The sequence below is a fragment of the Microcaecilia unicolor genome, chromosome 1 (genome assembly GCF_901765095.1).
Source record: "Microcaecilia unicolor chromosome 1, aMicUni1.1, whole genome shotgun sequence".
In the NCBI taxonomy this organism is placed as follows: domain Eukaryota; kingdom Metazoa; phylum Chordata; class Amphibia; order Gymnophiona; family Siphonopidae; genus Microcaecilia; species Microcaecilia unicolor.
Genome location: NC_044031.1, coordinates 426,371,039 through 426,394,703, shown reverse-complemented (window position 1 = coordinate 426,394,703; position 23,665 = coordinate 426,371,039). Strand labels below are relative to the sequence as shown.

General features: G+C 43.8%; 1 protein-coding gene across 3 annotated transcripts in view; it reads right to left on the bottom strand.

Annotated features, from left to right (window-relative positions):
- The window catches only part of CTDP1 (CTD phosphatase subunit 1), a 360,755-nt gene extending 346,117 nt beyond the window's left edge, over positions 1-14,638 (bottom strand). For 2 of the 3 annotated variants that reach the window (XM_030211931.1, XM_030211947.1), the window contains exon 1: positions 13,477-14,638. In XM_030211931.1, coding sequence (XP_030067791.1) covers positions 13,477-13,793 — 317 coding nt within the window. In that variant the 5' untranslated portion in view covers positions 13,794-14,638. The remainder of the gene's footprint in view (positions 1-13,476) is intronic. The other variant, XM_030211939.1, reaches the window with a different exon arrangement.
- Positions 14,639-23,665: the final 9,027 nt, after the last annotated feature.

Below are 23,665 nucleotides of genomic sequence, written 5' to 3'. Positions count from 1 at the left end.
AGAGCGTTCCAAATCGCTCGTAATTCCAGGAGGTTGATCTGAAGATCTTTTTCCTGAAAGGACCAAGCTCCTTGAGTGTGAAGTCCATCTACATGAGCTCCCCACCTCAGGAGGGCTGCATCCGTCGTCAGCACTTTTTGTGGCTGAGGAATTTGGAATGGACGTCTCAAGGTCAAATTGGATCGAATGGTCCACCACTGAAGGGATATGCAAAACTCTGTGGAGAAATGGATCACATCCTCTAGATCCCCTGTGGCCTGACACCACTGAGAAGCTAGGGTCCACTGAGCTGATCTCATATGTAGACGTGCCATGGGAGTTACATGAACTGTGGAGGCCATGTGTCCTAAGAGTCTAAACATCTGCCGAGCTGTGACCTGTTGAGACGCTCGAGTCATGGACACGAGGGCCAGGAGCTTGTCTGCCCTTGCCTGGGGAAGAAAAGCTCAAGATACCCGTGTGTCTAACAGAGCTCCAATGAACTCCAATTTCTGTACCGGGACAAGGTGGAACTTGGGATAATTGATTACAGACCCCAGTAGCTCCAGCAGTCAAATAGTCATCCGCATGGACTGTAGAGCCCCTGCCTCCGAGGTGCTCTTCAGCAGCCAACCGCCAAGATAAGGGAACACATGCACTACTAGTCTGCATAGTGATGCTGCGACAACTGCCAGACACTTTATGAAGACCCTGGGCGCAGGTGCCAGGCCAAAGGGTAGTACAGAGTACTGAAAGTGCCGAGATCCCAGCCGAAATCGAAGATACTTCCTGTAAGCTGGAAGTATCGAGATGTGAGTATAGGCATCCTTTAAGTCCAGAGAGCATATCCAATCGTTTTCCTGAATCATGGGAAGAAGGGTGGCCAGGGAAACCATCCTGAACTTTTCTCGGACTAGGAATTCGTTCAGGGCCCTTAGGTTTAGGATGGGACACATCCCCCCTGTTTTCTTTTGCACAATGAAGTACCTGGAATAGAATCCCAGCCCTTCTTCCCCTGGTGGAACTGGTTCGACCGCATTGGCTTTCAGAAGGGCGGAGAGTTCCTCTGCAAGTACCTGCTTGTGCTGGGAGCTGAAGGGCTGAGCTCCCAATGGGCAATTTGGAGGCTTGGATACCAGATTGAGAGTGTATCCTAACCAGACTATTTGAAGAGCCCACTTGTCGAAGGTTATAAGAGGCCACTTTTGGTGAAAAAATATCAACCTCCCGCCGACGGGTAAGCCGTCCGGCACGGACACTTTTTCTGAGGCTATGCTGCACTTTGAACCAGTCAAAAGCCCGTCCCTTGCTTTTGCTGGGGAGCCCTACGGGCCTTAGGCGCACGGTATTGACGAGAACGCGCATGCTGGGACTGAGCCTGAACCGGCTGCCAAGAAGCAGGGGTGTACCTACACCTATTATAGGAATAGGGAGCACTCCTCCTACCTCCAAAAAACCTCCTGGATAAGGAGGAGGTAGCAGAAGACGCCCGGCGGGAGAGAGAATCCATAGCATCATGGTGCTTTTTGATCTGATCGACCATGTCCTCTACTTTCTCTCCAAAAAGATTATCCCCCCGGCAAGAAACATCCGCCATTCGCTGCTGGGTCTTATGATCCAGGTCAGAGACACGCAGCCATGAGAATCTGCACATCACTATACCTTGAGCAGCTACTCGGGATGCTACAACAAAAGTGCCGTAAGTCCCCCTGGCCAGGAATTTGTGACACACCTTCTGCTGCCTGACCACCTGGGTGAAAAGGTTCGGCGAGCTCCGGAAGTGCTTCAACTAAACTGGACAGTTGCCTCACCGAGTTCTGCAAGTGGATGCTCGTGTAGAGCTGCTAAGTTTGGATCTTGGCAGCGAGCATAGCGGCCTGATACGTTCTCCTCCCAAAAGAATCCAAGGTCCTAGAGTCTCTGCCTGGGGGCGCCGAGACATAGTCTCTAGTACTCTTGGCTCTTCTGAGAGCAGAGTCCACCACCATGGAATCATGAGGAAGTTCGGCCTTCACCATTACAGGCTCTCCATGGACTTTGTACTGGGACTCGGATTTTTTGGGGACCACTGGGTTAGAAAGAGGACACGACCAATTACGCATAAGTGCTTCCCTGAGAGTATTATGCAAGGGGGCCGTTGCAACCTCAGCAGGCGAAGAAGGATAATCCAAGATCTCGAGCATCTCAGCCCTGGGCTCATCCACAAGCTCCATAGGGAATGGAATGTCCTTAGACATTTCCCAAATAAAAGATGAGAAAGTTAAACAACTTGATCGTGCCAACAAAAAGGCACAAAAAAAGGGAAAAAAATAACCCGACCAAGCAGCCTAAGGGTGGCCGCGACGGAAAAAATAAGAAAATTTAAAAAGGTGAAGAAAATCTAAAAAATAAAAGAAAAAAGGGGCTTCTTTTTTTTTTTATACTGAAGAGAAAATAGAAATCAGCTGAAAGAAGTAAAGGGGAAAGCGGTAAACGCGTACCCGGGTCTCCTGAGCAAAGAAAATGCCGCCTAACAAAAGACGTGATTCTCCGATCGTGGATCAAAAAAACTGAAGAGGACACGCTCGCGTCACGGGAAGCCATCCGCGCATGCGCAGTGCGCTCGGCCTGCGTGACGGAGTGTTCCAGAGACTTCTAGTTTTTCCAAAGTTGTTCCGGTCTCCTGGACCATCGCGGACGACGACCCATCAGTGAGAATATTCAGCCTGCTTGTCCTCGGAGAAAGACATATCCATTGATAAATTTTTATTTATTTTTTTAATCAAACAGCTCCCCACAGAGACAAGAGCAAATGAAATTTATCTTCAAGAACAAATCTTATACCGAATAGGGAGGGATCTGGGCCGGTCCGGAGGGACTAAAGGAAAGCAAATTAGCAGGTAAGACCTAATTTCTCCTTCCTTAGCGTCCCTCCGGACCTGCCCAGAATGACTGATAGGAAGTACCAGAGCAGTAAACCACGGGAGGGACCAAACTAAAACCACTGCCAGATCCCGGTAAACGAAAAACAAGACCCGACGCACTATAATCAAACAAATAACGATGTCCAAGACACCCGAACAGCAGAGCTCAGTTCCCACCACGTGGGCCGCTAAAAGAGCAACCAGATGCAATTCTGTCCAACTCTTGAGCTGATCTGAGCACTAGAATACTGAAACCTAGAATATGCCTCGTCAGAGTTGCCAAAGAACGCTCCTGTCAATTGGAGACCTGAATCCTTTCAGAACAAGCAGAAGGAAGAAACTGTGCACCAAGACAGCAGGAAAAGACCTGTCAAAATACCAAACAATGGACGCACAAGGTAACTCCACAACTAAGCCCTCTACCCCATCACACAGAGGCAGTTGCCACGTAGAATGCCCTGCCAACCTTCTCGAGGAATGAAGTGCCTGCAAAACCCAACAGGTCCTAGAAGAATAAGGAGCACAGACTAGAAATACTAAGGAATGAGCAGACTTTCTGAAGAAAGAAACTGGTACCCAATGTTCTCAAGGGCCCAAGCCACCAAAAGAAAGACATCCCTGAGGAAGAGAGAGAGAGATCAAGACCATCTAGGCCCCCTAACTCATCCACAAAATGGCTCTGAAGATAAGAGGGGAGAGAAAAGAAGCAGAGAGAGAATAAACTACGAGTGAAATCACGAAGAACAAAGAAAGTCACTCAGGAGACAAAAGAGGTGAACACTGTCGCAAGAAGACCACACCATCTCACAAAGATTTGCAAAGAGTCACTTAAGGAGCAAACCGAAAGAAGCCAGCATGACTACCTGACTGAAAGGGAAAATAAGGTTATTCCCCCCAGCCCAAATCACTCATATATATGTGGCACCGCAACGGCAGCGGACCAGTCCATGGGTATAGGAGAGATGTCTGAGGGATCCCAAAATAAGACAAAAGCCAAAGAAGTACAGATTTGACAAGCATCCGAGCTAAATCAACAGAAGAAGAAACCCAGTGTCTATCAGCGACAAGGCAGAAGGCATCAAAAGGGGAGATGGGCAGGTTTGTGAGAACAATTAGCCTGCTGTCCTTGGAGAATACCTGCTACAGGTAAGTATCTTTGCTTTCTCCGAAGGACAAGCAAGCTGCTTGTTCTCACGTGGGGTATCCCTAGCAACCAGGCTCACTCAAAATAATGAACATTGGTCAATCGAGCCTCACAACAGCGAGGACATAACATAGATTGACCTGAAACCAATAAGAACTAAACGAATGTGCAGCCTGGAACAGAACAAAAATGGGTCTAGGGGGGGTGGACTTGGATTTTAAACCCCAAACAGATTCTGCAGCACCGACTGCCCAAACCGACTGTCGCATTGGGTATCCTGCTGAAGGCAGTAGTGAGATGCGAATGTGTGGACTGATGACCACGTTGCAGCCTTGCAAATCTATTCAATGGAGGCTGACTTTAAGTGAGCCACTGACGCAGCCATGGCCCTTACATTATGAGCCATGACATAGTCCTTTAGGGTCAACCCAGCCTGAGCATAAGTGAAGGACATGCAATCTGCTAGCCAATTGGAGATTGTGCGTAGCGAACTACTAAAGGTTGTCCAGAGATAGGCTTACCCTCTACACAGCGATGATAAGCACTAATTGCACTAAGGTGAACTCTTACGGAGTTGGTCTTGAGACCAGAATAAGTGTAGAAGGTATTCAAGCAGGGTCCGTGTAGGACAAGAAAAAGGATCAAGGGCCTTGCTATCACACCAGACGGCAAACCTCCTCCATCTGAAAGAGTAACAGCTCCCCCTCAAGTTGTTAGTAGTATACCATGCCATACTTTGTATTATTTGAATAGTTACTGCTGTAATTGCCTATTGCTCATGTTTGATCCACTCTTACTGTACACCGCTTCGTGTGAATTCCTTCAAAAAGGCGGTAAATAAATCCTAATAAACTCTTATTTTGATAGCTCTGCCTTAGTTTCCAGTAAAACCAAGGATTCAGTTTAAAGTGTTATTTGTTTTTAAAGTATATGGAATGGCCCCAAAATATATGAGTGCTTTTGTTTCGTTATATAAACCATGTCAATTAAGATTAGGTGATAAGACTACAAAATCTGATTGTGAAAGAGCTTAGATTATGTGATACTTCAGTAAAAGATCTATCTTCATAAAAAGCTTTTAGAAAAGAAATAAAAACCTGGTTATTTAGAAAGTATTATGGGCATCAGATTAATTGATATTTGAGAAATCTGGCAATCTAGTATATCGATTCCTAGCAGCTAAGATTTTTGGAACAATTTAAGAGAAGTCCCAACCTTGAGACAGCAGTGCGAAATGTTGGCCAACATCAGTCTTGGGACTACCTTACTTTGCTGGAGGAGGCCAGATAAGTGCACTTCATTTCTGTTAAAAAAAATAGCATAAAAACTATTAGAAATTATGACTGAAGATACTTTTTGTGCTTATATAAATTGTGGTGTGGTTTTTCACAAATGATGAAGAGTTATTAGCTCTGAAGGTGCCCTACCTGTTGCTCTTTAAGGTTTATTCCACACACACACATATATATATATATATATATATATACATATATGGATTTATTTCATAGACTTCAATATTGATTGGGGATTAAAATTAATATTTATAATTTGTGGAATCCAGTTATATCATCATTTTTTGAATTGTGTAGCTATAAACAAAATGAGAACCAAATAAGACTGAGGGAGGATGTTATCAGTGTTGTGTGAGATTCAATATTAATCCTGATAATTTTCTTTCCTTTAGCTGTAGCAGATGAATTCAGTAGCTGGTAGGTTGTGTCCATCTACCAGCAGGTGGAGATAGAGATTACTAAACTGAAGTGAATGATACTGGACGACCAGCCTCTTCATGGGCCAGTACATGTCATCACAAAGCAGAACTCAGCAACAAACCAGAAACCTTCCTCACCAACTATGAACCACAGCAGTCATAACAAGAGCCGTAATTGATGGCAAAATTGCTAAATCAGTCATACCACTTACATTCTTTTTCTTTTCAAACAACCTAAGCAGAAAGGAACAAAAAACACAGCAGAGAAAAAAATATGACGGAAAAATAAGGAAGGGATCCTGGATTCATTTGCTGCAGGTAAATTTATCAGGAAGACAATTCTACTTTCCTTAGCATAGACAGCAGATGAATTCAGTAACTGATGGGTTGCACCAAAGCAATCCCTAAAGAAGGGGGAGCAAGCCGTTGCTCCCCCCCCCCCCCCCAATGCCAACACCGCTGCTCCAAAGGAAGCATCTGACCTGGCAACCACAAGCGCTCTTATAATGCCGTGAAAAAGTGTTTGAGGAGGCCCAAATAGCCGCTTGACAGATCTCACCCAAGGACAGTGCCAACGTTTCTGCCCACGAAGCCGACTGCAACGCCTCCGATGGAACAAAGCCATGCAGAAGATAAGCTGAAGAAATCACATCCTTGATGCATCTAGCGATAGTAGCTTTTGAATCATCACCCCGTTGGGGATCTGAAAGTAGAACACAGAGATAGTCTGACCGTTGAAACTCGAAACTCATTAGACATCTGCAAGTAGCGGAGAAAGACCTGAACATCCAAGAGCCGAAGCTTCCAGAAACCTGTGGAAAATCCTCCTCTTGTAAAGACGGAAGAAAGAGAGATTGATTGACATGAAAAGCCGAAATGACTTTTGGCAAAAAGAAGGGCCTAAGGTGACACCAGTCTCCAAAAATAGCAAAAACGTGTCTCGACCCGACAAAGCTTGGATCTCCGAGACCCTATGAGCTGATGCCATAGCCACCAAAAACACTGCCTTTAAGGTTGAGATCCTTGTCAGATGCCCTCCACAAGGGCTCAAAAGATAACCTTTGCAACGCCCAAAGGACCAAAGTAAGACTCCAGGCCAGACACGGCTGATGCAATGGAGTATGCAGATCAAGCATTCCTCACAAAAAGCAAACCACACCGAGCTGAGCAGCCAGGGATGAACTCTACACCCATCCCCAAAAACAGCCCAGAGCCAAAACCTGCACCCAAAGCGAATTATAGGCCAACCCTTTCTGCAAATTGTCTTGCAAAAAAGCCAAGAGCTCAGACACTGCCTGCAAAGGCAACAAAGCATGGACTCACCACACAACAAAGGTGCACCAAACATGGGCATAAGCCGTTGAGGTAGATCGCTTCCGAGCCTGCAATATGGTAGCTATGACGGCATCCGAACAGACCTTTATTCTCAAACATGCCCGCTCAAGAGCCAGGCCAGACCAAAGCAGTAGGGATTCTCTATCTTAACCTGCCCCTGATGAAGACAACCAGAGCAGGAAGTCGAAAAGGCAACACCACAAGAAGCCACAATAAGTTCAAATATCAAGGGCATTGAAGCCAATCCAGAGCCATTAGGATGGTCCTTCCCTGGTGCTGCCCAATCCCGAGCAGCACCCAGCCGGTCAAGGGTCACCATTATCTTTGGCATGCCCCATTTCTGACAGATCAGACGAAACGCCTCCGTAGACAGTTCCCATTCCGCTGGATCCAGGATATGACAGCTGAGAAAATCCGCTTGTGAATTGTTTTGTCCCACAATGTGCACTGCCGACAGACATGAAGGTGGGCTTCTGCCCACTCGAGGACATGATCCACCTCAGCAAGAGCCGATTCTGGGTGTCGTCCTGACAATTGTTGTAAGTCACCGCCATGTTGTCCAAAAACACTCGGACCACCCTGCCCAACAGCAGATCCTGAAACGGGGTAAAAATGGAATCATGCCAAGGTGGCGCATTTTACTATCTCATTGATTTCCTGTTGTAGAACAATTGCCGGGTCTGATTACTACTACTAGTATTTATTTCTATAGAGCTACTAGACATATGCAGCACTGTACACTAAATACGTAAGAGACTGTAAGCTACAATTTAATCTAAAGGTATATAGTACTCTCTGTCGTTAACTTGTCTCTCAATTTCTTTAAAGTAATCAAGTCTATTAAGAATGACTATACCATCCCCTTTATCTGCAGGTTTAATAACTATCTCCCTTGTTTACTCAGCCGTGCTAGCGGCTGCAAAGCCGACACAGCCCATTCTTCCAATGATTCTGATCTGCAAGACAACTAGCCGTCATCTACCTCTGAGGAAACAGAAACCTCCTCAAGGTCACGCTGGACCTCCATATGCAGCCATTTAGACATCAAGGGTGGCGACAAGGCCAAACCCCACGGAGGGTGCTCAGGTGCAACAGCTTGAATTCCCCCCCCCCCCCCCCTCCCTCCAGCCACTTGAATAGGAGAGCTTTGTGCATCAGTACCACAAACTCAGAGGAAAAAGGAGAATCATCCACTCCCAATTCCTTGTCAACAACCTCGTACGCAGCTAGAGCCAGCATACCCATAACTGCAGCCGTTCCTCTGTGAGGACCCACTAGCGCATCTGCAGCCCCGTGCTGACACACATGGCGGGGGCCCAAAATGGCGCTCGGCAGGCGCCCGAAGGATGCGAAGAAGAGGCACCCACCGCCACTGTTCCTAAGGTTGCATGTGGGGATTGCCGCCAATGGCGCGAAGAAGTAAAGCCGGAGAAGCCCGCCAAAAGCAGACTCGACTCCTCCACTCTCTCCCCCCCGACACTGTGTGTCCCTGGACTTCTGCCATCCGCTCCTCAAAAGCGGAACTGCATATGCAGGCAGAGCAAACCCTTGACGCTGCTCTCCAGCTCCCACAAAGAGAGCAGCACTTTGCCAACTCCGAGGGTGTCGCCATCAACACAATGGGTCAGAAGCCACACAGAGCTGCAGAGTTATGACCCTCCATCTGCTAGATAGAGAGAATACTGAGGTTTAGGTGGCTGCACATGACCACATATAGTGACCCTCAGAAGTTCTATCTCCACCTGCTGACAGAGGGACATAACCCACAAGTCTCTGGATTAATCTGTGGGATGCTAAGGGAAACTTAAATAACCTTAGTAATTTAACCAAGGCATAGAGGGGTACAACCTGCACTAATCAGCAGGTAAAACTCTGGCCACTTTGTAGGACAAACTGGGTAATCATACAGATTTTTATCTGCTGTCACTTACTATGCTACTATATTTTAATTATTAAACTCCGATTACTGTATGCTCGATTATACATTACCCTGTTATCAACTTTTGGACAGAAAAGCAATATATTGGGGGGGTGAGAAAATCACAACACATATGGAGTTACGATACAGAAATCTCTATCCCTCACCCATCAGCTTTCCTTCCAAAGTTCCAAGAATTTAACAGCACTTACTATTAGAGCTGTACCGAATAGCAAATTTACCATTTGGCCGAATACACAAATGAAAAATATTATTTGGCCAAATACAAATAATGGGCATTGAGCTTTAACATAACACATAATAAAAGAAGCAACGTGAAATCAAAGATCAAGTGTATTTCAGTAGGATTTAGCACAGTAGAGCCCCAGATTATTCGTATTTAAATCGCTATTCAGTCGAATACAAATAGTGTATTCAGGACCAAATGGAATTACATACAAATACTGGGTATAGCATATGCGACTAGACGCACAAACTTTTAACACACGCAGTGGAAGGGAATAGCAGTAGCGTCTTTTGGCCATTGCTGTCTGACCATATGCAGGAATCTTTTCCTCCCCGTAGGTAGTTTGCTATATTTTATTGATTTTGATCAATATAAAATAAAATGTTGAAGTTTAGCATTATATTATGGGTAGGGGTATTGTGAAGTTGATTGCAAGTTTATGGTTATTGTTACCTTTTTTCAAGAAGTGATGACTGTACCCTATGATGAAGCACTCGGCGAAATACAGTTCTGTGTCGAGGATAAATCACTAGTGGAGGTGGCACAAAGAATCATGATTTAACATTTAATAAGCTACAGCGTTTGATGACATCCTGCATTTAACATCATTGGACTTAGAAATAAGCTTGGATGATCTTTTTGGAAAAAGCTCAGTCATTAGAGCAATGGTAACTGTACTAGTGGGCCCAGCTATCGTCTGCTTAGTTCATCAAAAGTGGAATTGTTTTTGATATTGATAGCTGAAGTAGTGTTCTATCAGCCTTTAGGACCTCGCTGACTGAAGTTCATATATTTACTAACATTTGGGCCAGGCTATTTCACAGGCTGTGAGCATATTTGTGTGCAATACCTAAAGAAAATTTTTTCAATAAACTATTTTTGTGAATGATTTTATAGTATAAAGTCTAGCTCATATTTATTGTTGATCTGTATTGTGGAACTGGCAGTGTGTATGTATAACCCTTATTTACTTCTATTTAGTAGGTGCATTTCAGATACCATAGGTAGTGCTTCTCTTCAGGAACGTTTTAATCAGCAACCCCTAAACTATGCACTGCATCATCATGTAGGATCCTAAAATCCTCACAAGAGGTTGTACACAAATCCACACAGGAGGGGAAAAAGACACTATACCTTGGCCAGCTAATACACACAGCCAGTCTGCACTTTCTTCTCAACTACATGTGGAGAGAGCAAAGAAGGAAGCAGATGCTCTTCATTTCTGTCCAGTCTGCTCAGTGCACCTGCCTCAGAAGGGATGAAGCCTGGGGGAATGAGAGTGGCAGCAGATGAGTGGCAGAGTCTACTGAAGGTGTTCCTAGGAGGGCTGAGCATGGGTAAGAGAGAAAGGAATAAGGCTGTGAGAGTGGCTGAGATAGGTAATAAATCTGAAGAAGGGAACCTAGGGGTGAAGGATAACAAGCACAGTAAGGTAGCTTGCATTTAATGTAAAACATTTCTGTTCTGCACCTTTCACTCAGCATGGAGTAAGAGAGGATCATATATAGACATCTAAGGATGAGAGAAAATGAAAGGAGGGCATGAAATAGGCAGTCGGCAAGGGAGAGAGGAACAGATAAGCGGTTGACCCTTTGGGTGAAGGGCGTGTGCGCCAAAAGGAAAGAGAGGAACATGATTGTCTTTTATAATCGCTTGATTAGACTAACCTACGACCCTTATTTTCCTTGATATCTCTGTAACATCAATTGTATCTTTTGTACCCTGATATGGTGACGCCATAACAGGTCTCTCTAAGCCACACTGAGCCTGCAAATAGGTGGGATAATGTGGGATACAAGTGCAACAAATAAATAAATAAATAAACAGGTTGAGAGAAAACGTCTAAGCTGCATCTACTGCAATACATAGAACTCAGACACTCACTAATGTAGCCATACATACACACATCCCAGATCTGCTCTGTTATATGCACAAACCCCAGCTATACATTTTTAGGCATCCCTACCCATACATGCAAACACACACTACTCATACACCTTAATCCACCCACACACATTAACTCGTGTGCATATAGGCTCCAACTACACATCTGTACATGCCGTCCACTCCCTATCCTCAGCTCCCACCTCTAACATCTTTCTATCCACGCATCCCACCCACTCCCAAAATATCTAAATTTGTGTTCCGAAACCAGAGCTATGTGATTTAGTGCTACAATGTTAGTATGTACTTTCCAACTTATTGGTTTACCTTGTTTACTTTGTACAAGATCTAGGTCTACTATCAGACGCATGTTTGTTTTTAATTTTGATATGATTAATGTTTTATTGTACACCGTATTAGCATTGTTTATATAAAAGTGATAGATACATGCAAGAAAGAGGACCTAAGAAAAGACTGATTGTGGGACATGTACAAGAGGTGTGTGTGACTGAGATCATGTAGAATTTTGGGGAGAGGCTAGCTGGAGAGGCCAGGGAGAGTAAAGAAAAATCAAGTTATGTTTAAAAAAAAGGGGAAAAATCTGAAGACTTAAAAAGAGGCAGTCTGATCCAGCCATAATCCTTATGTCAAATCTTTCACTCCCCAGGTTGGAATTAGAAAAGGTACAGAGAAGGGTGACAAAAATGATAAAGGGGATGGGACAACTTCCCTATGAGGAAAGGCTGAAGCATCTAGGGCTCTTCAGCTTGGAGAAAAGACGGCCAAGAGGAAATATGATAGAGGTCTATAAAATAATGAGTGGAGTGGAACAGGTAGACGTGTTTACTCTTTCCAAAAATACTAAGACTAGGGAGCATGCAATGAAGCTACAAAGTAGTAAATTTAATATGAATTGGAGAAAATGTTTCTTCAGTCAACATGTAATTAAACTCTGGAATTCATTGCCAGAGAATGTGGTAAAGGCGGTTTGCTTTGCGGGGTTTTAAAAATGTCTGGACGGCTTCCTAAAGAAAAAGTCCATAGACAATTATTAAATTGACTTGGGGAAAATCCACTACTTATTTCTGGGATAAGAAGCATAAAATGTATCGAACTTTTGGGGGATATTGCCAGGTATTTGTGACCTGGATTGGCCACTGTTGGAAACAGGATGCTGGGCTTGATGGACCCTTGGTTTGTCCCAGTGTGGCAATACTTATGTACTTGGCAGATATGGAAAGAGTCATGCATATTGTTTAACAGCAATAGCCTGAGAATTTAAGGCTTACAACTGCAAAGTTCCAGAGGGAAGACTCAAGGTGCTGAATCTCAACATATATTTGTGCATAAAATCTTTAACAAATGTACACTTAACTACATTTATGAATTTGCTTTGGTCACCAACTGGGGTTATGTCATTGTTTAATTATACTGATAATATCAGTCAACATGAATGATCTGGGAAAGACATAGGGGGTTGATCCCTGATACAGCCAGTATGGGCAACATGAAATATTTTTTTGTCTGTAAGTGAAGACACATATGCTTGTTGTTTTTGATTGTGACTACAATATAGTCACACAGATGAAGTTTAAAAAAAAACGCTTTCCAAATACTGGCCTTCCATCCACCTCCGCAACAGGTCCAGGATTGCTCACACGCTAAAAGGCTCATTTTGAAAGCACAAACTTACAAGGTGAATAATAATAGATTAATATGAAACTGTATAAGTCTAAGTGCTTTGAAAATACGCCTCTTTAATTGTCTCAACGGAGCAACTGTGCTTCACTGTTTACCCAACGTTATGTTCTCCAAGACATACGTTAATGATTTTGAAAAGAACTCTTGCAGGTTTTTCTGAGATAAGCCTCGAAAAACATCAAAGTCACAAAAAAAATATGATAAATCGTCACCGTTCCAACTGCTCCTAATGTAAATGCTTCACGCCCACTTTTTGTGTAAGTTCCTTTGACACTTCAGCCGCTTACCCTGTGGCGCCGCGGCAGTACCGGAAAGAGACTCCTGTTATGGTGGAGAGCATCAGCCCGCACCGCTACTGCCGAACCCCTGATGAAAACAGTTACTGGAAACCTCCTCACCACCTGCTGCATTACACCGAAAAAAACAAATGTGTGTAGTTACATGGGTGGCAGTAAGTCCTGGGCGAGCGGGCAAAGGCAGAAGAGCCTTCCCCGCCCGCCCCGAGGCTCGGGAGCAGAGCCAAGCCTCGCCTCCCGGCCGTCCGCGAGCCTTGAGGTGTCCGCGAGGAAGCCGCACGTGGGGCCTCCCCGCCCTCCTGCTGCAGAGCCACTGGCATGTCCCTCCCTCCCTCTCCAGCCCAGTTCCTCTACTTACCCAGGTGGGATGACCTGTCCGGGCTGCGCACACAACTCCAGCACCACTCCTGCTCGGTCCGACTTGAGCCTCTTCTCGGCGGCCCTCTGCGGCCTCGGAGCTGCGCTTTCTTCCCTCCTCTTGCAGGTAGCGATCGGGAGCTCCGGCTGCGGGGCGACCAGCGGGAGGCAGACAGCCAGCACGGAGCCGATCTGCACTGCCGCCCCGCGGTTCACCTTCCACTCCAGCAACCGCAGCGGCCGGGGCCCCGGGCAGCGGATCTCGTTTACCGCTGCGACCGTCCCCTCGGGCCGAGCCACAGCCTCTTCGTCCTCCATCCGCCGCACCCACAGCAGCGCCGCCGGGACACCGCAGCTCTGCGTCGCCCGACGTCCGCGGTGCTTCTGTACCTGGAAGAGCGCGAGGACAGGAAGATCACTATGGAAACCCACGAGCCACCGACCCAATATTCTCAACGGAACGGGCGCTAGAATTTTCCCAGAAAGTCAAAACAAATGTTTTCTGTTATTTTACGCAAAGGGGTGGGGGGGGGGGGGCGCTCGGAGTCCTCCAAACACAAACAGAGACACGCACGCACGCGCAACTCGGCGTGAGCCACCAATTTAAAGAGACAGTAACGTCGTGGGTGAAAGCGATAGCTACACCAAAGAGGCGGATTTAGATGGTTCACTCTTCCCGCCCGGAGACGGGAAAATGACACCGTTTGGCTCTCTTGCTTTCCAGGTCCTCCTCCAGAACGTGCTATACAATTTCCGGCAGAAAGTTTTTTGACACCGAAAGGCACGGATGTTACGTTTTCTTGCTGTCATAGGAAGGTTGGAAGCAGATAGCAGCCATATTTGTGTCGGGCACGGTTTCATTTTCTTGATTAGAAGGCGCAGGTTTGATGTCTTGGTTTCTTTTTGAAATAAACGTTTTTGAGATACATTCATAACCAGTTCCTGAAAACTTATTTTATCTTTTTTTCATTGATTCAGTTATGTTAAAATTCCAAATGGTTGCTCATATATAATACTATTATGGCTAGTCAAAGGTTATACCACCTTTAACCAGTCCAGCTCTTGTATTAGCACCAAGGAGGTTTAATAGACAGGAAACCCAAGTGACGTCAAAATGTTGAAAACCAGTTAGGTTAGTTAATTTTCCCCGTCCCGCACAGCCGTCATTCCCGTACACTCAAAACAAAGCAAGTAAACCTATGAGCTGCTGCATTGCTGCATCCAAGTTGTTGGTTATTTCCGGTAGCATTTTTATTAATCTCACTATATTTTCAAACATATGAGGATCTGTACATCTGCTGTGTGGAATTTTGGAAGATAGAAATAAGGAAATAAAAATTTAAATTTTGGATGTACTCTGTAGAAGTTGTTTACTTTTGCAATTTGATGAATGTCTGTTCTGGTGTGTGCATATGATAATCTTTGAACAACTGCCTATGGATTTCTGAACATGTGGTATCATTAAAGAACAAACTTTTAAATGCCCAGTTGGGTATATATGCAAATCTCAACTTTGTTAAATGTCCATCTATTTGTTCCCATGATACAGCTGAATTCTGTTATTCTGTCTCACTGTATTTTCAAATGTAAGCCACATTGAACCCGACTTTACTTGGGATAATATGTGATATAAATGTTTTTAAAAAAATCTTTTATCCTCCACCTTCTAAGATACTGCCTACCTGCTAGATAGTGATAGCCCAAGGAAAGCAGGTTTGGTCCATTGAAGACTAACTCAAAATAACCTGTTCCTTAGCTGGGCCCTAGTATTACCATATTGAACATACGACCATACCATGCCTCTGTAGTTATGCTCCACTAATAAGTTAAAAGATTAACTGGATTTCATGAAAGCATTATATAAACTTAGGATGCATGAGTAGGGACACAAACATTATTCACTATCACAATTCTTCATGTACAGCCAGAAAACAACGGCTCTCTCTGTGATAATTTATCACCTCCCCTCTCTTCCTTTCCTCCTCAGTTATGTCTTTCTCCCTCTTGTGACCTGTATTTTGTACTATTGTATGCTACATTGAGCCTGCCCTTGGGTGGGAATACTGTGAGATATAAATGTCATAAATAAATAAATAGTGTTCACAATAAGCTCCTTTTATTATCAACCAGATAGAAAAAAAAGAGTTTTGGCACAGCATAAGTTATCACAAGAACAAAATATAACAAAACCAATGGGCTGCATTAGAGGCTTATAGCCCATTTATGTTTAAACAAAAGAGATCTGCATGAAACAAAATATGTATTTTTATTTTGACTTATAAAACCACTTGCCCCTGCAACATGTTCAAAACAGAATAAGCTATTTGTGTATCTAAAAGGCAAACTTCTACAAAACATATGAAGATGTGATTCCATGTGCCCCAATGAAAGTTGAGTTTAATTCTACTTCCATTTAATTTCAGTATATTCCATCATCTTTGTAACACCATGCTTCCCAAGGCAGATTACAACAACAGTTAAGATGAACCCATCAGGAAACAAGATATCCGCACTGAAATTTGGCCATCTGTATTGTATACAGTGTATTTATTTAGTTAGTTAGTTTTTAGTGTAGAAAAATGAGCACAAAATACAGTCTTAAATTGCTATTTCTACCAGCTATAATCATTTTAAGCTGTTTTAGTGATATTCAATTCTTATTTCATGATATTTATAACTACATATGGGAAGCTTTCAAATAAATTAAAAAGCTGTCCAATAAGTAAAAAAAAAAAAAAATCTTTTGTTCTCCACCTTTTAAGGCACTGTCTATCCAATTCAAACAGGCTTTAGACTTGTTACAGATGGACCAGCAACAAAAAAGGACAACGTGGATGCAGCAACTTATAGGTTTGCTTGCTTTGTTTTGAGTGTATTAGAGATGACAGCTGTGCGGGGGAGTGTAAACAGAGATTAACCAAATTGGATTCCTTGCTTACAGTGGACTGGATAGGCTAGGCTCACTTCCATGCCTGTCTATTAAACCTCCTTGATTTGCACCCTCTTCCCCTCCATACGCACACATCACTATGGTACTCATGCAGTATGAACTTCACAGATTCTGGCAAATTTTCATCCAGCAGATTATATGTAGGATGTTTTCTACCTTGACCTTTGGGTGTTGTTTGGTGTAAATTTTCATCCAGCACAGTTATCGGCTTAAATTAAATGTTGCTATTTAGCATTTAATTTAATCTATATATTTAACGTCGGTATTCATATTATATGAATAGTGTGGTAACTATGCTGGAATTAGGCGTTTTCTATAAATCATGCCTAACTTTAGGTGCAGCTTACACAAGAACATGAGTATTGCCATACTGGGACAGACCAAAGGTCCATCAAGCCCAACATCCTGTTTCCAACAGTGACCAATCCAGGTCACAAGTACCTGGCTAAATCCCAAAAAAGTACAATACATTTTATGCTGCTTATCCTAGAAATAAGCAGTGGATTTTCTCCATGTCCATTTTAATAACCTGGCTAATATAACTGCTTTTATTATATTCTCTGGCAAAGAATTCCAGAGTTTATTATATGTTGAGTGAAGAAATATTTTTACTACTTTGTAGCTTCATTGCATGCCCCCTAGTCCTAGTATTTTTGGAAAGAGTAAACAAGTGATTTACGCCTACCCATTCCACTCATTTTATAGACCTCTATCATATCTCCCTTTAGCTGTCTTTTTTTCCAAGCTGAACAGCCCTAGCCACTTTAGCCTTTCCTCATAGGGAAGTCGTCCCATCCCATTATCATTTTTGTCGCCCTTCTCTGTACTTTTTCTAATGCCACTATATCTTCCTTGAGATGCAGTGACCAGAATTGCACACAGTATTCGAGGTGCGTCACACCATGGAGCAATACAAAGACATTATAATGTTCTCATTTTGTTTTCCATTCCTTTCCTAATACTTAACATTCTATTTGCTTTCTTAGCCACCACATTGAGCAGAGGGTTTCAACGTACCATCAACAATGACACCTAGATCCCTTTCCTGGTCGGTGACTCCTAATGTGGAAACTTGCATTACGTAGCTATAGTTCGGTTTCCTCTTTCCGACAAGCATTACTTTGCACTTGCTCACATTAAATGTCCTCTGACATTTGGTTGCCCAGTCTCCCAATCCTGTAAAGTCCTCTTATAATTTTTCACAATCTTCTTGTGATTTAACAACTTTGAATAACTTTGTGTCATCAGCAATTTTAATTACTTCACTAGTTACTCCACTCTCTAGATCATTTATAAATATGTTAAAAAGCAGTGGTCCCAGCACAGACCCCTGGGGAATCCCATTATCTACTCCATTGAGAATACCGACCATTTAACCCTACTCTCTGTTTCCTATCTTATAACCAGTTTTTAATCCAAAATACAACATTACCTCCTATCCCATAACTAAGTTAGGCGCGGTGCAGGAGTATTCTGTAACTACGCGCATAAGTTTTTGTAATGCCCATAATCCGTCCATGGCTATGCCCTCTTTTTGGCTGCGTGCCTTAGAATTTATACTCACCACTTTATAGAATACGCCTAGCAAGTTGTGCGTGTAAATTCTAATTAAAGCCAATTAGTGTCAATAATTGCCTGTTAAGTGGCAATTATTGGTGCTGGGTGGCTTGTTAACTAATTAAATTGCATGTGCAAATTCAGTATACTCCAAGATTTGTGCATGCAATTTCAGTTGCGCTATATAGAATCTGGGGGTAAATGTATAGCTTTTCCAGATATCATCTGAATTATCACTGCTTCCTCTCTTAGACCAGCCTACAAATATGAGAGGGTCTTTTACATAGGCACGCTGGCGTTTTTAGCATGCGTTAAAAATAGGTGCACGCTGAACACTAAAGATGCCCATAGGAATACATTGGTGTCTTTAGCGTTTAGCACGCATCTATTTTTAACATGCGGTAAAAAATGCCAGCGCGCCTACGTAAAAGACCCCCCCCCCCCCCCCCATAGTGATAATATCTGGTGACGTACAGAGATAGTATAATCATGTGTTTTTGTATCCTTGTTTTATAACTTTTTTTTTTCCTGTTGTGTTGGTCCTAGCTTTTCATTACCTTTAGTGGGCTCTTTAAATCATTTTTCAAGCTCTTATTTCCATTTTCGTTTTCTTCACTGACCTGTCTTCCTCTGTATTTCTGACATCAGTTCTTCTGTTTAATCTTTTTTCTCCATTTCTGTCATCTGCCTTTTTACCTACTGTTAATAAGAAATAAATTTAAACACATTGTCGCTAGCTGAAAGTTTCCGTTTAGAGAGACACTCTGGGCAAAATCCCCCTGTGGTCTCTTCTTAACACACAGTCCAAAGCTGGGGGGTTTTTAAATGCATTTAGAACAAATAAATGCTGTATTCTCTGCAATTAGTTATAAATATTTCCATTTTATTACTTTCTTTGTAGGTTGTGAGAAAAGAAATAGCACAGTTTTTCCCATGACATATGCAGTTTTCTCCCTTTTAGTGGAATTACTATTGACTGAGTTGGGGGGGGGGTTGCTGAATTAAAGAACAATATTTTTGCCTGTTTATTCGAGCATCTTTGGTTTACAAATTAACCCTTTCTTAACCTATAAAAACTGAAGTTCAAATTTACAATCACATTGCCTATATCTAGGTATCAATCCTCCTCCTCTCTTCAACCTTTGGTCTCCCTCTTCACCTTTCACTTATTAGCTTATTTTCTATTCTTACGTTCCTAATACTTCCCACCCATGTCTTATTCCTAATCCAGCCTCTTTCTTCCCCACATCCTTCACCCACTTCTAGTCCCCTATTTCCACCTTTTGACTCTCATCCCCTCCCCAGCCTCATCTACCTTCTTCTGCCTCTCATCCATTCCAACCCCAACTCCTTTCCTGTCATTTATCCTCTCTTCACTTCTAGTCTTACTCACTATCCAGGCTCCCATTCCCCCTTTCACCTCACCTATTTTCACCTTTTATCGCCTTCTTCAAAGACCTGCCCCATTCCTTTCTCTTTCAATAGCTCTCTATCCCATTGAACTGCCTCCCAACTCTTCCACATTCTTGAAACCATCTCCCCTCTCCATCTTTCTGCACTCAGTCTCACAACCCTACTTATACTCTTTACTCATTCAGCTACTCTCCTAATTCCAGCTCAGTTAATTATTATTCACTCTCCACCCTCCAGTCCCAAAGTCCTCACTTGAAATCCCATTCAAGCCCTATGTATTCACTTAAACTCCCAATGCCCAGTATATTGAATTTATTTCATTTGATATATCACATGCATAATAACAGTTGCATCTAAGCAATTTGCATAGTGTAAAATAAGATACACAAAGAGCACGAAACAGCATAAAAATAACCCAACCAAAGCCTTACTCCCCAAATGTATGTTCAAACAACCACATGCCTTCAAGCATTTTCTAAAACAGACATAACCTCCTCTCAAACTCAGTTGCCAAGTCATTCCAAAGGTTTGAGCCAGAAACACTGAAAGCTTCTTTCTAGTAGATGCCAACTGAATTGTGTCCCGTGTTGGCAGTTGCAGGAGCTGCTGCGAAGAACACAGCACCCTGACTGGACTATAGGGCATCACCGAACTGGCCAATAACATCCGTAAACAAGGCACAAGAACTTGAACTGAATTCATGCTTCAATTGGAAGCCAATGTAGCCGGTGAAACAGAAGTGTTACATGGTCAAACCTTTTTCTTTACTATTCATAGCTTAATTATCACATTTTTGCAATGTCTGTAATCTCTAATTTAACTGCAGTGAGCCCTAAATACATTGAATTGCAATAATTGATTTTTGAGAAGACCAATGAGTGTAGCAAAAGCATGCACTTGACTTCTCTTAAAAAAAAAAAATGGACACGGCATACCCAAAAGGCAAAATTGACAAAAACGGGATTTAACTACTGAAGATATGTGCACGACATTGATAAGGTAGGTCCACCCTAACTCATAAACTGGTTAATTCAGAAAAAAATAAAAAAAAATATTGGGTGGCATACTATAACATGTTGTGTCTCTATTTGTTTTTCCAGACGAAGAGGTCCTTTTACTAAGCTTCGGTAAGCACTAACGCAGCTTAAAAGTGCTTACTGTAGGGTGCTTTAATGCGTACCATGGTCAGTCTCAAATATGTGCACACACTACTGATGTGCTAAAAAATATTTGTTATTTTTTGGCTGAGTGGGTGTTTCTGCATTAATTAGCATGTCCACATTGCCGTGCGCTAATTAGCGCAGGATTTACGCATGAGCCCTTACCACTTAGGTGGCGGTAAGGATTCATGTGCTAATTTTTGTTAATAGCCATGTGCTAATGGCAACATTAAGACATGGCCATTAATTCGGAAAATGGAAAATCGGCCATTTTCCAGTTGCAATAGAAATGACCTTAGCGTATGGGAAAGACCCGCGGAAGGGCAAGCTAAGGCCGCTTTCTACCCCAGCTTTGTAAAAGGATCCTTAAGTTTCATGCATTTTGCATTCAGCCAAGCAATCAATTACCCTGGCAAAGTCCTCTCACTGATCACTAGAAACTTAAGCCAGCAGATGTATATTGTTAGAAAAAAAAAAAAGCACCTTAACACATATTACTCTGTCTTATTCTGGGCCCAAACCTAAAGTCTCCACCTAAGTCTGAGTTCATGCTCTTCTACATCCTCATGTCCTAGAATCTGCCCTTTTGCCTCTCTCTCTCCTCCACCAGCATCCATTGCTCCTTCTGCTTCCCTATAGTGCCTTCTCCCCTTCTGCATCATCTATTTCCTTCTACAATATTAATGCAGTGGCGTTCCGACCCTTGCTGACAGCCGGGGCGGATCGCCGATGCACCCCCCCCCCCCCCGGGTACAGCGTGACCCCCCCCCCTCGGCAAAATGACACCTCTCCCCGCCCCCGGCGAAATGACATCCCCCGGGTGCACGCCGCTGGGGGGGGTGCCGCGGCGCGTGCCTGTTGCCCTGTCTCCAAGTTCGCAATTCGCATGTGTTCACTGCTCCCTCTGAGTCTGCCCCGGAACAGGAAGTATCCTGTTCCGAGGCAGACTCAGAGGGAGCAGTGAACACATGCGAATTGCAAACTCGGAGACAGGGCAACAGGCGCGTGCCACGGCACACCCCCAGCGGCGTGCACCCGGGGCGGACCGCCCCCACCGCCCCCCTTGGTACGCCACTGTATTAATGTACCCTGCCTACAGAAGAAGTGCTGTGAGAGAACTTCCAGAAAGGTAAGAATTTGCTGGGAAATTGTTTTTAAATCTGGGGAAAGGTAGACTTAGAATTAAATAGGTAACCTCAGGGACTATTTTCAGTTACTCTGCTCACTTAGCAAATGAGTTTAAGGAATAGTTTTTCTTAGCATATGTGGAGGGGCATTTTCAATAAAACAAGTAAGTCTGATTTTGGACGTTTTGCTAGAAACGGCCAAAAATTGAGTGGTGAGCATAGCCATTTTGGAACCTGAAAAAGTCTTACCTTTTTGGTTCAAAAATCATCTTTTTCCTAGATGTTTTGTGCTCAGTGTATTTTTCTTTCGGGACCATTTCGGAAAATAAAACATCCAAGAGAAAAACACCTAAAAGCAGCCATTGGGATATCTGGGGGCCATCATTCTTAGTACACTAGCCACACAAACATCCCAGCAGAGCAGTGGGGCAGCCTAGGGGGCACGGCAATGAATGTCATACAAGGTCCCAGGCATAGGCGTAGTTTGACTGTTTCATTTGGGGGGGGCAAAGGATGGGGTGGAGTATATTAGCATATTCATTTGCATGCAAATGAATATGCTAATATGGAGGAAGGAATTGAAAATTACAGGCAAAATATCACAGATGCACATTTCAAAAAGCTGACACATTTCAATTAATAAATTCTGAATAAAATACTTTTTTCTACCTTTGTTGTCTGGTCATTTAGTTTTTCTATTCGCTTTGGTCCCAGTGTCTTCTGTTTTATGCAGTGTCTTCTTTCCAGTAGGCTTCCCTCTGCTCCCCACCCTCCCAGTCCCATCCATCTCCTGCTCCTTCCCTCTGCTCCCAACCCCTCCCAGTCCCATCCATCTCTTGCGCCTTCCCTCTGCTCCCCACCCCTCCCAGTCCCATCCATCTTCCCTCTGCACCCCACCCCTCCCAGTTCCATCCATCTTCCCTCTGCTCCCCCCCCCCCGCGAGGTCCAGGATCATGACTCCGTTTACCCCCTCTCTTCCTCCCTCCCTCCGGGGTAGACAGACACGCTCGTCTCCATCCGCTTCGCTTCCCTACCCTCTCTGCGTCCCGCCTTCCTCTGATGTCATTTCCTTTCGGGCGGGACGCAGACAGAAAGGGCAGGGAAGCGAAGCGGACGGAGACGAGTGCGTGCCTGCTTGTTTTTTGTTTTTGTTTTTTACTACTAGCGCCAGTCGTCACATCGTCGTCATTTGGGGGGGCATTGCCCCCCCTTGCCCCCCCCCCCCCCCAGTCTACGCCCATGGCCCAGATAAACTTCTCACCTTAACCCCTTTATATTGTATGATGAGCCCTCCAGGAGCAGAAAAATACCTATTCTATTACATCCCAAAGATCAGTCCAGACAAATGGGTTGTGACCATCTGGCAGCAGGTGGAGATAGAGAACTCTGAGTTGTGCCTCATAAGCTTCTGCACTTAGCAACCAAGCCAGTATTCTCTATCTCTAGCAGGCAGGATAGCAGCTCTTGTGCGCTGTGGTGACTTACAGGTTCAGTGAGTTTGGAGTTGAGAATATTCTATGCCACTGGTGTAAACATAGTGGTCTAGGTCCTTCCCTGCTTCCCCGTTGACATTTTCTACCTCTATATCTCAGTCTTCCCTTCTCTTTTTCTCTTGCCTCTAAAAAAAAAAAAAAAGCAGCCACTGCGGTTCTTTTTGAGAGCATTTGTTCTGTGGGAAGATTGTGGGGCTTCAGTGCCTTGGAAGTCACGAGACTGGCTTTTTTTCTGTGAGTATATTTATTATTCTCTGTGTCTGAGCCTATTAAGTCTCATGTGCGCTTAAGGGGTAAGCTCTCCAGAAGTTCAGTCCAGCCCCGCTCCGATGGCAGTTTTGGCAGGCTCAGCACCAACGGCTCAGTGAGGCTTTGGTGACCATTTTGTCTGTGGGTTCCTCACCCTCTATCATGTCCCAGGATGTTGGTTTTGCGGAGGTACAACTCTCTGCCCTGCCGTTTTTGCCTGAATTTGTTTTTTTTTTTTTA